The 13,028-nt window shown below is 42.6% G+C and overlaps 1 protein-coding gene across 2 annotated transcripts in view; it reads left to right on the top strand.

Moving 5' to 3' along the window:
* Positions 1-2,917, top strand: part of mrps9 (mitochondrial ribosomal protein S9) — a 179,251-nt gene extending 176,334 nt beyond the window's left edge. For both annotated transcript variants that reach the window (XM_078402588.1, XM_078402589.1), the window contains exons 10-11: positions 905-1,074; positions 2,272-2,917. In XM_078402588.1, the coding sequence (XP_078258714.1) occupies positions 905-1,074; positions 2,272-2,363 (262 nt within the window). In that variant the 3' untranslated portion in view covers positions 2,364-2,917. The remainder of the gene's footprint in view (positions 1-904; positions 1,075-2,271) is intronic.
* The last annotated feature ends 10,111 nt before the right edge of the window (positions 2,918-13,028 follow it).

Below are 13,028 nucleotides of genomic sequence, written 5' to 3'. Positions count from 1 at the left end.
GTGTCACAAAATATTTTCATATTTTGTACGAATCAATCAAAGGAACACAGTTGTATGAAATGTCAAATTGTAACCTTTTCCACCAAAAGTGCTGGACTAACTCAGCAGGTCAGGCAGCTTCTCTGAAGAACCTGGATCAATGATGTTTCGGGTCAGGACACTTCTTTAATCTAAAGAAGGGTCTCAACCCGAAACTTCACCCATCCATGTTCTCTACAGATGTTACGACCTGAGTTAGTCCAGCACTTTGTGTCCTGTTGTGTAAATCAGCATAGAGTCATACAACGTGGAAACAGACTGCCTGGCTCAACTTGCCCGTGCCGACCAATATGCCCCATCTGCACTAGTCCCACCTGCCAGCGTTTGGCCTTTACCCACTAAATCTATCTTATTCTTGTACCTGTACAAATGTCTCTTGATATGCTATGGTATGAATGCTATGATAGTACCTGTCTCAACCCCTTCCTCCGGCAGCTCGTTCCATATACCTACCACCCTTTGTGTAAAAATAAAGTGACCCCTTGGGTTCCTATTAAATCTTTCCCCCTCTCACCATAAACCCATGTTTTCTGGTTCTCGATTCTCAACTCTGGGCAAAAGACTCTGCATTTACCTGATCTAATGATTTTGTACACCTCCATAAGGTCGCCCCTCATCCTCCTGTACTCCAAGGAATAAGGTCCTAGCCTGCTCAACCACTCCCTACAGCTCAGGCCCTCGAGTCCTGGCAATATCCTTGTAAATCTTCTCTCCACCCTTTCCAGCTTCTGAAGTTCCTTGTTTCTACTCTTCAACCTTAAACACCATAACCTTTACTGTTAACTCTGAATCACAAAGGGCAGCGTTATAAGAAAGCTACACTAGCATCAATACAAACAATACAGTTTTTCTCTTTGATTTCCAGAGAGCAACTGATGTTCCCCTTCCAATTCCTGGACCGACTAGGGATGCATGATATGGATTGTACTGTACAAGCAGGCGGGATATCTGCACAAGCAGGAGCCATTCGTTTGGCTACATCGAGGGCTCTGCTCAGCTTCGTCACAGAGAGAGAAGTGGAATTGATGAGACAAGGTACTAGTCTCAATCAGTTTGTCAGTTCAATCAGTCTGAAGAAGGGTCTGGACGCGAATTGGCACCTACCAATTTCTCTAGAGATGCTTAGGAAGGAACTGTAGATGCTGGTTTACACCAAAGATAGACACAAAATGCTGGAGTAACTCAGCACGTCAGGCAGCATCACTGGAGAAAAGAAATCGGTGACGTTTTGGGTCGAGATCCTTCTTCAGACAGAGTCAGGGGAGAGAGAAACTAGAGGAATGAAAAGGTACAGAACAAATCAGAGCTGGCACTGATGGCCAAAGAGCACACAATGGTTCATTGTTGGCTGTGGAGGAGTTGATAACAAGGGGGACACCACAGCCAACAATGAACCAGTGTGTGCTCTTTAGCCATCGGTGCCAGCTCTAATTTGTTCTGTACAATTTCATACCTCTAGTTTCCCTCTCACCTGACTCTCAGTCTAAAGAAAGGCCTCGACCTGAAATGTCACCTATTCCATTTCTCCAGAGATGCTGCCTGACCCGCTGAGTTACTCCAGCATTTTGTCTTTCTCCAGAGATGCAGTGTGACCTGCTGAGTTACTTCATTGTGTCCTTTTGTGTATTAACTAGCACCTACAGTTCCATGTTTCTACAAGGTACTAAATGTCAGTTTAAATTCAAAAGTAATTTATAACTGCAGGCAGCATCCTATTTTCTCCTTGCCATTAAGATCAAGGTTAAAGTTTAACGTTTGGAGCCATGTGGCATTAACATTGCAACTAATGGTTACCCGTTTCAAGTACATGTTGTTATTGAACTGCCAATTAATTTATATCATCAACACTTAATAGACTGCATTGTTGCAAAATCCATTTAAACAAAAGTACAAAATCTTATCCCTGCCTTATACACACCTGGAGATAAATTAATTTGCCACCAATATGACTTGTGCACTTTTTAAACAGAATAATTAACTTATTTTATTTGAGACTTTTATTCCTGGCATAGGTATTAATCAATTCATTATTGTATTAATTTCTCGGATAATTATTTTGCCTTAAAACACTTTCAAATCTGCAACTGATTTAATCATATGATTCTGCTTGTACAGTAGTGATTAAACTAATGCGCTTTCTAGTTTTACTCCCTGCTCCATCGTTTTATGAGTGCACTTTGTAAACCTAAAAAGTTAACCTCATGAATTCCCTTTCATTTCAACCTTTTGCAGCTGGCTTGTTGACTCCTGATCCTCGTGTGAGAGAGCGGAAGAAGCCTGGTCAGGAGGGAGCGCGCAGGAAGTTCACTTGGAAGAAACGTTAATCAGTGGCTTTTCCTGTGAAGCAACCCTGAGGTGGTTTAAAATCAGAAGCAGAACCTCAACAAGACCTGTAGTTTGGACACCTGCTCAAACAGATTTTGAGGACTTGCAAGATCGTTATTGTCTCAGATCTCAATTTCCTGCCTTTGAGAACAAATCTATCGTGGTTTTATTTATCTAGAAATGAGTCTTTTCATTGTTTAAAATAAAATGTGTATCTTTATTTTTAGGCTGTAATTTTTTTCTATGTGCACTGAGGAGCCTTGCAACTAATTCACAGTATCTCAAGTTGTTAGCTATATGTGTTTTATAATGCATTTTCTCTATCGGTCTATGCACTGAGTAGAAATTTATGTGCTGGATTCGCAGTGCCACTGCCAATTGGAAATTATCCTATTGTAATTATTTGATGAACATTATAAACTATTCTCAAACTACCTCTTTCTCATTTCCTCCCAATGGAATGATTAAGTAAAATCACAAAGATATCTAATACTGAAATGTTTTCATCCAGAACATGGATCTCATTTTCCAAGCAGATCCAATAAAGTTTTACACAAGAAACATGTTTCTTTTTAATTCCATTATTTGCATCATTGCTTTTACATTATTTGGTTTGCTTGAGAGGAGAATTTGTTCCAGCACTGTCTTCTTTCTGCTTATCTCAGATTTTTTTTTCTGTTGCTACACTACAACTTTTGATAAATCGAAATATTTAATTTTTTTTAATGATTTTACACCTACACCGTTTACATTCGTGTCTGCAACAGGAAAGCTATTTGTAACTGGGTGACTGAAATCAGGTTGAAACCTGGTTTATAGCATTTAAATGATATGGGAGGAAACATGAATACATGGGAATCCCATGGAAAAATGTACAAACTCCACACAAACAGGTCCCAAGGTCAGGATCGAACCTGGGTCACTGGAGCTGTGTGACAACAGCACTATTTGCTGCCCTACTGTGCCACACTGTTCATTTCTCCCTTTGATGCTGTGTGGTTGGGGATATTTATAATTTCAAAAGTATACATTGGAAGCCAATAGACAACAGGTGCAGGAGGCCATTCGGCCCTTCGAGCCAGCACCACCATTCAATGTGATCATGGCTGATCATTCTCAATCAGTACCCCGTTCTTGCCTTCTCTCCATACCCTCTGACTCCGCTATCCTTAAGAGCTCTATCCAGCTCTCTCTTGAAAGCATCCAACGAACTGGCCTCCACTGCCTTCTGAGGCAGAGAATTCCACACCTTCACCACTCTCTGACTGAAAAAGTTCTTCCTCATCTCCGTTCTAAATGGCCTACCCCTTATTCTTAAACTGTGGCCCCTTGTTCTGGACTCCCCCAACATTTGGAACATGTTTCCTGCCTCTAACGTGTCCAACCCCTTAATAATCTTATATGTTTCAATAAGATCCCCTCTCATCTTTCTAAATTCCAATGTATACAAGCCAGGTCGCTCCAGTCTTTCAACATACGACAGTCCCGCCATTCCGGGAATTAACCTAGTGAACCTACGCTGCACGCCCTCAATAGCAAGAATATCCTCAAATTTGGAGACCAAAACTGCACACAGTACTCCAGCAGTCTCACTAGGGCCCTGTACAACTGTAGAAGGACCTCTTTGCTCCTATACTCAACTCCTCTTGTTATGAAGGCCAACATTCCATTGGCTTTCTTCAATGCCTGCTGAACCTGCATGCTTCCTTTCAGTGATTGATGCACTAGGACACCCAGATCTCGTTGTGCATCCCCTTTTCCTAACTTGACACCATTCAGATAATAATCTGCCTTCCTATTCTTCCCACCAAAGTGGATAACCTCACACTTATCCACATTAAACTGCATCTGTCATGCATCCGCCCACTCACACAGCCTGTCCAAGTCACCCTGCAACCTCATAGCATCTTCCTCACAGTTCACACTGCCACCCAGCGTTGTGTCATCTGCAAATTTGCTAATGTTACTTTTAATCCCTTCATCCAAGTCATTAATGTATATTGTAAATAGCTGCAGTCCCAGCACCGAGCCTTGTCCCCAGTGACCCCACTAGTCACTGCCTGCCATTCTGAAATGGGACCCATTTATCCCCACTCTTTGCTTTCTGTCTGCCAACCAATTTTCTATCGATGACAGTACCCTACCCCCAATACCATGTGCTCTAATTTTGCACATTAATCTCCTATGTGGGACCTTGTCGAAGGCTTACTGAAAGCCAAGAGATATATAAATATATATTTTTCAAATCTATATTTTTTACACAGAAATAGACACAAACTGCTGGAGTAATTCAGTGGGTCAGGCAGCATCTCTGGAGAAAATAGGTGACATTTTGGGTTGGGGGCTTTCTTAAGAAGGGTCCCGACCTGAAATGTCACCTATCAATTTTCTCCAGAGATGCTGCCTGACCCATTGAGTTGTTCCAACATTCTGTATCTATCTGTGGTATAAGCCAGCATCTGCAGTTCCTTTTTATTTTACACATTTAGTTTAAACATTATGTCATTCTGATTACACAAATATTTCTTCTTTGGTGGAATTACTGGAAAGATACATCATGGAAACAGGCCCTTTGGCCCACCAAGTTCACACAGATCATCCACACTAATTCTATATTATCTCACTTTCGCATCCACTCCCTACACACACGGGGGCAATTTACAGAGGACAACTAACCTACAAACCCCACACATCTTTGGGATGTGAGAAAAAAAAAGAGCAGCCATTGGAAATATGGACAGCAGCCGGGCTCAGGATTTCTGGTGGTGTGAGTCCACAGCGCTCCCAGCTGTGCCACCCTCTTTCAAATGGTAAAGTAATGCTTTTCCCTGGTATGACAGGATAATTGGTAAGAGTTTATTGATTGCTTTTAGTAATCCATTAAATTAGCTTGCAAATATTAATTCTTGTGCAAAGTTTGTTTATGGCCGTTTGCTTTTACTACATTTCAGAATGATCTGTTTTACAGCCATTTGAAATCCCCATGTTTTAGCCCCAAAAGATTTGCAATAGTAGGTGAGTGAAATTTCTCCAATTGAGCACAATTCCAAAGGCAAGAGTAATTTCAATCCACAGATGTCTGTGTGTTTGTTAGAACTTTAACACACTGAGATATTACACTTTTTCAATCCTGTCCACTTTGTCTGCTCCAGGTGACAAACAATGTGATTAATTATCGTTATTTTCAAAAATATCAATAACGTCTCTTCAACATCTGGACCAGGATGAATAATAATACATGGTTCAGATAACAGTAGCAACACAGTGTTGCAGCTGATACAGCTGCTGTCTCACAGCACCAGAGACCACATTTGACCCTGATCTCGGCTGCTGTGTTTGTGGAGTTTGCACGTTCTCCCTGTGACTGCCTGAGTTTCCTCGAAGTGCTTTAGTTTCCTCACATCCCAAAGAATTGTGGTTTTGTAGATCAATTGGCCTTTAAATTGCCTGTAATGGGTAGGGAGTGGATGAAAAAAGTGGGACAACCAAGAACCAGTATAAATGGGTGATCGATGGTCGCTGTGGACTCGCTAGGCCGAAGGGCCTATTTCCTTTCTGCATCTTAAAAACAAAGTAAACTAAATCAGAGAGATAATCTTGAGCTTTGTTCTTTTACTTTTTAAGTTGTGAGCAAGTCTGAAAATTTATTTCACAGGCAATTAAATCAGGTGAAGAAGATTTACAATTAAACTTATAGTGTGCAGTCTGTGAAGAAATTTTCAATGAACCAACTATGTGTATGATGTTGGCTTGTCTGCTTTTATTGTCACATTTGGTAGGCTTGAGACATGAGTAGGAATGGTGGACCTCCTTACAGTTCTTATTCATGTGCCATCTGATGATTAAGTGAGGCAAGCTACTCCAGGGCATTAATTCACTAATGTTGCATGATTGTTGAGATTACAATGATATTTTGTTTTGAAATACAGTATTGAAAGGGCCCTTCAGCCCACTGAGTCCATGCTGACCATCAATCACCCATTCACTAGTTCGATGTTATCCTTACACTCCCTAGCATCCATTCCCTACACACTAAGGCCAATTTGCAGAACCCAATAAACCTATAAATCCGCACATCTTTCGGATATGGAAGGAAACCCACACGGTCCACACAGGCAGCTCCCGAGGTCAGGATCGAGCTGGCAATGTGAGGCAGCAGCTACACCACAGTACCCTCCTTTATTTGGAAGATGCTGCCGATTTTGTTCTTCGTAGCACAGATAACAGGGCTAGGAAATGTTAAAGTCAGTTTGGTGTATTGCTCCTACCGCCTGACAATATTCAATGATTCAATTATACTTTATTGGCACCTGTACCTGGGTACAGTGAAATGCTTACAACCTGGTAAAATCATACAGCAGAACTCACCTAGGTAGTACACAAGAGTCGCCACGCTTCTGGCACTGACAAAGTTACAAAGGTTCACACTTTTACCTTCTGCTCGCAGTGGTGATGCAGGCCTGCCCAGGCATATGCCCACAGATGGCTGGCTCCCCGCGGGTCCCCGCTTCGTTCTCGCCGGCCCCCAGCTGGGTAGCTCTTCACGGCCGTCCTCGACCTCGGTAGTGTGGGTCTTCCTACGCTCTCGTCGGTTACCTCGCTCTTGTCACCCTCGGTGGTCCACCTCACTCGTGAGTCCCTTCTCACTCTCAGCTCCTTTCAACACCGATGACTCTGTCACAGCGAGTGATCCTCAGTCCTCTGTCTGCGGTGAACGCGTCCTCAGTCTGCGGTGGGCAGGCTGGGCCGACCGCGTGGTTCCTTCATCTTCAGTCTACTGGGAGTGTGTCCCTAGTCCATGGCAGGCAAGTCGTCCCATATTGAAACCCAAAGGTGCAAACCCATCAGGCCATTCAACACTACAACCTCCAACTAAGCTTCAAATGACATTGAGTTGGGGGCATTGTTTTTGTTTTTACACTATTATTATAGACAATAGACAATAGGTGCAGGAGGAGGCCATTCGGCCCTTCGAGCCAGCACCGCCATTCAATGTGATCATGGCTGATCATCCACAATCAGTACCCCGTTCCTGCCTTCTCCCCATACCCCCTGACTCCGCTGTCATTAAGAGCTCTATCTAACTCTCTTGAAAGCATCCAGAGAATTGGCCTCCACTACCTTCTGAGGCAGGGAATTCCACAGATTTACAAAAGTTTTTCCTCGTCTCTGTTCTAAATGTTTGTTTTATCATAATATACTGAACTTTTTTGTTGTTTATTATGTTGTTTAGAGTGCTATGTTTACATATCTGTTGTGCTGCTTCAAGTAAGAATTACAGTGTTCCATTTTTGGACATATGACAATAAAACACTCTTTGTCTCTTGACTGCTAATGCAGTCAAACAATGATGTCTACATGAGATGCTACAACTGGTCCAGGGAGGTATGTATAACATCAATGCTGTGAACTTAGAGTGGGCACAGCGGCAGAGTTGCTGCTTTACAACACCAGAGACCCGGGTTTAATCCTGATTACGGTTGTTGTCTGTACAGAGTTTGTACGTTCTCCCTGTGGGTTTTTTCACTGGGTGTTCTGGTTTCCTCGCAAATTCCAAGGACATGCAGGTTTGTAGGTTAATTGGCTTCTGTAAATTATCCCTAGTGTGTAGAATGGAATTAGTATGCGGGTGATCGCTGGTCAGTGTGGACTCGGTGGGCTGAATGTTTCCATGCTGTATCTCTAAAACTAAAACGAAAACTGACCATATCTGCCAAATCTCCATGCTTTTGTAAACTATCCCTGTTCTGCCCGATCTTAAGACTTGTTTTAGAGGCAGCTTTCCTCTGCGTTACATGAGCAAACCATTGTATTTTAATTTACCACAAAACTTTTACAATTTGTCTCTGTATCCTCTCCAAAGACTTGTTTTTATTTTGAACTAGATTGCTTAAAATCTTAGAATTTTGTCCTTATTGGAAAAACTGACGTTTTGTCACAAATTTTAAAAAATCCACCTTCACAGCATTTCCTGCCTTAGTTATCCTTCCACAATAAACATTGTACTTCCATAATATCCAGCTCTATGCATTAAAAAAGAAAAAGTTCAAAATGTTTAGGACTACATAGCAAAAAAAGACACTAGTGTTGGAGTAAATCAGCAGGTCAGGCAGCAACTCTGGAGAACATGGGTAGGTGACGTTTCGGGTCAAGATCCTTCTTCAGACTGATCGTGGTGTGAAGGGAGGGAGCATGATGGGGAGAAAGCTGGAAAAGAGATGGGGCAGGAAAAATCTTGGTGAGTGATGGGTAGATACGGGCGAGAGGGGGGTTGAGAGGCAGATGGTTGGACAAAGGCCAGAGCTGAAAAGACAAACAGCGTGAGATAAGGATAGATGCGTTGCAAATTATGATGAATAACTTCTACAGAAGTCCCCAAATTCACTTGACACTAATTTAGCTCATTTTGATTCAATGACCTTTCTTCTTTCAAAAACCTACAAGATTTATCTTTTTATTCACAATTTAAGTCAAGTCAAGTCAAGTCAATTTTATTTGTATAGCACATTTAAAAACAACCCACGTTGACCAAAGTGCTGTACATTTGATTAGGTTCCAATAGAAAAAAAAAAAATGAAAACATACAGTAGCACGCAAACAGTTATACACTATAAAACTCATGCTAATGACCAGAAGAGCTAGTTCTTCCCAAAAGAAAGCAACATTATCCCTTTGGTGTGCTTGCTCTCCTTTAAATAACAACATTACACTTTTAAACAATGGAACTTTGAATTATGTGGTTGGCTGCTACATTGAAAGTTTCCCACTAGGTGGCAGCGCATACAACCAAATATCCCGTCTGGAAGGTACATCAGGTAATTGTGAGCCTCTGTGCAACAAAAGGAGCAGCACGGTGGCGCAGCAGTAGCGTTGCTGCCTCACAGTGCCAGAGAACAGGGTTCGATCCTGACTACGGGTGCTGTCTGTACATAGTTTGTGCACTCTCCCTGTGACCACATGGGGTTTCACAAGGTACTCCAGTTTCCTCCTACATTCCAAAGACATGCAGGTTTGTAGGTTAATTGGCTTTGGTAAAATTGTAAATTGTCCCTAATTTGTAAGATAGTGCTAGTGTACAGAGTAATCACTGGTCGGCATGGACTCGGTGGGCTGAAGGGCCTGTTTCAACACTGTATCTTTAAAGTCTAAAATAAATGAAATACTACATCTATATACTAAAACCCTCGTCTGTTTGTTTGTTCCTGAACTACAGCCAAAATGGTACACGATAGCGCGACAATTTTAGGCCCACCTTACCGTCGTCCCTTTGGTGCTAATGGAAGAAGTTTCATTGAAATCGGTGTTATATTTTTTAAGTTATTCACATTTTAAAGTTTAAATCTATCTCCTAGGGAGGGAGGGGGGAGGAAGGGAGGGAGGGGGAGAGGGAGGGAGGGTAAGGGGGTTGAGGGGGATGGAGTGGGGGGAGGGGAAAAGGGAGGGGAGGGGATGGGGAGGGATAGGGGAGGGGGGAGAGGAGAGGGTGCTACACCAATGCAGGAGAGGTTTGGGCCCAAAGGGTCCACTTGGTCTAGTTTATTTTATTGATTTAATTAATAGTTTAGTCTATTGTCATGTGTACTGAAGTACAATGAAAATCTTTTGTTGCATGCTAACCAGTCAGCGGACAGATAATGCATGATTACAATCCAACCATCCACAGTGTACAGATACATGATAGAAGGAATAATGTAAATAACATTTAGTACAAGATAAAGCCAATAAAGTCTGATTAAAGATAGTCCGAGGGTCTCCAATGAGGTATAGTAGTCAAGGACCACTCTCTGGTTGTGGTAGGATGGTTCAGTTGCCTGATAACAGCTGAAGTTACATAAGTAATTTAATAAGATAAACATTGAATCAAATCATTAAAACTAAAAAAAAAGGGATCTACAGTATATAAGGCATTTCTGTTGAGCAGGGGTACTGTAAAATGTTTTTGGAACAGGAAAATATCAATGTCTAATCAGGGGTTCTGAGCCGGAAGCGATCACCACCGGCTCAGAACCCCTCTTCTTCAAGTTGGCTGGCCAAATCAAAATGAAAGAGGCCTGGTCTTTGCTGGCAGTGAGGAGGAATTCCTACCTGTGGTGTGCAGAATTATAATCATTTCCATTCACATGACCGGTGAGATGAGGGGAAAGTTGCCATGTAGCTCATCTGACCACAATAGTGAGATAGAATGAAGGGGAATGTATGACAGGGGAATGAAATTAAAGGGTGAGTAATGAATAGAAACAAGTAAACAAATGGAAACAAATGGAAAGCGTTTGTCATATATTAATGGTATTTGCCTGGATTTCCTGGAAGCAGCAAACTGTTCACACCGAATATTTATCTCTCCACTACAAGGGTGGCACAATGCCACAGTGATATAGAGTTGCTGCCTCACGGCACCAGACCTGGGTTCGATCCTGGTGAAGGGTGCTGTCTGTATAGCGTTCTCCCCGTGACTGTGTGAGTTTTCTCTGAGTGCTCCGGTTTCCTCCCACACTCCAAAGACGTGCAGGTTTGTAGGTTAAATGGCTTCTGTAAATTGTCCCTAGTGTGTAGGATAGTGCTAGTGCATGGAGTGATTACCAGTTGGTGCCAATAGACAATAGACAATAGACAATAGGTGCCGGAGTAGGCCATTCGGCCCTTCGAGCCAGCACCGCCATTCAATGTGATCATGGCTGATCATTCTCAATCAGTATCCCGTTCCTGCCTTCTCCCCATACCCCCTGACTCCACTATCCTTAAGAGCTCTATCTAGCTCTCTCTTGAGTCTACAACAGTTTCCAATGATAAATGTAAAAAGTTAATTAACAAGTCGAAATATTTAGATATTAACAATATTCCAGAAGATTCACTTTTTACCTTTGGGGATAATGATGTAGAAGAAATGTCAGAACAATTTGGCTTAAATGGTTGGCTTTGTGTCAGAGCCTTCAGAGAATTCAAGGAATCTAAAGGGATGATAGTTTCTGCAGACTGTAGACTGAAGGGACTGTTTCCATGCTGTATCTCCAAAGTCTAAAGTCTATTTTGTGAACGGTATAATCCTGACATTGCTAGAAATCTCACCCACACGTCTTTGGAACGTTGGAGGAAACTGAAGCACCCAGACAAAAGGCATGAGTTACATAACATACAGATTCCATGCAGACAGCATCGTAGTCAGGATTGAATCTGGGTTACCGGCACTAAGGCAGCAACTCTACTGTTGTGCCACTGCGCCACGCTTAGAGTCATAGAATAGAATGGAATACACCACAGAAACAGGCCTTTCGGCCCACCTTGTCCGTGCTGGCCATTGTGCTAGTCTCATTTGCCTGGATTTGCTCCATAGCCCTCTAAACCCCTCATTTTCATATATCTGTCCAAATGTTTTTTTAAATTCATACTTATCCACTTCTATAATTTCTTCTGTTGGGTTGTTGCAATTTATGTCACCATATCTACAATGTAACCTAGTTATTGAATTAGAAACATAGAAAACATAGAAACATAGGTGCAGGAGTTGGCCATTTGGCCCTTCGAGCCAGCACCGCCATTCAATATGATCGTGGCTGATCATCTAAAATGCACTCCTTCAATAGCAATAATGCCCTTCCTCAAATTAGGAGACCAAAATTCCACATAATACTCCAGGTGCGGTCTCACCAGGGCCCTGTACAACTGCAGTTGGACCTCCTTGCTCCTGAACTCAATTCCTCTCGCAATGAAGGTCAACATGCCATTAGCTTTCTTCACTGCCTGCTGTACCTGCATGCTTACTTTCAGTGACTGATGTACAACTCACCCAGGTCTCATTGCATCTCCCCTTTTCCTAATCTGACACCATTCAGATAATACCACCAAAGTAGATAACCTCACATTTATCCACATCTGCCATGCATCTGCCCAATCACCCAACCTATCCAAGTCACCCTGCAGCCTCATAGCATCCTCATCGCAGCTCACACTGCCACCCAGCTTTGTGTCATCTGCAAATTTGGAGATGTCACATTTAATTCCCTCGTCTAAATCGTTAATATATGCTGCAATTAACTGGGGTCCCAGCACCGAGCCTTGCAGCACCCCACTAGTCACTGCCTGCCATTCTGAAAAGGACCCGTTAATTCCTACTCTTTGCTTCCTGTCTGCCAACCAGTTCTCTATCCATGTCAATACCACATGCTCTAATTTTGCACACTAATCTCTTGTGATGGGACCTTATCAGCATTTCCTGAGTATCTTGCAATAGTTTTCAGTCTTTTCAATCTGAGATCCATGTAATGGATTAAAGTCTGTTGTGGACAAGAAGGCACACCAATGCTGCTAGGTCCTGAGGAGACTGAGGAAATTCAGCATGTCTCCAGTGACTTTGACCAACTTCGACAGATGCACCATAGAAAGCAAACTGCCGGGTTGCATTACAGCTTGGCTTGGGAATAGCTCTGCCCAAAACTGCAAGAAATTATAGTGTTGTCACACAGAAGTTCTCCTCCTCTCTCCGATGAGAGTTTTCTCTCTCGCTCGCTGCTCCCCCTCTGTCATTCCTCCTGCTCCCCAGCTCTACGCTACTGTTCCTCATCATCATCTGCTTTGATCGGTCATTTTCACGCCTTACCCGTCCATATCTCTAGATTCCCTCTCTCCTAACTCTCAGTCTGAAGACTGGGTCGTGAGCCGAAACGTCA

Source organism: Rhinoraja longicauda, chromosome 7 (assembly GCF_053455715.1).
Source record: "Rhinoraja longicauda isolate Sanriku21f chromosome 7, sRhiLon1.1, whole genome shotgun sequence".
Lineage (NCBI taxonomy): Eukaryota > Metazoa > Chordata > Chondrichthyes > Rajiformes > Arhynchobatidae > Rhinoraja > Rhinoraja longicauda.
This window is presented reverse-complemented; position numbering and strand designations above follow the sequence as displayed.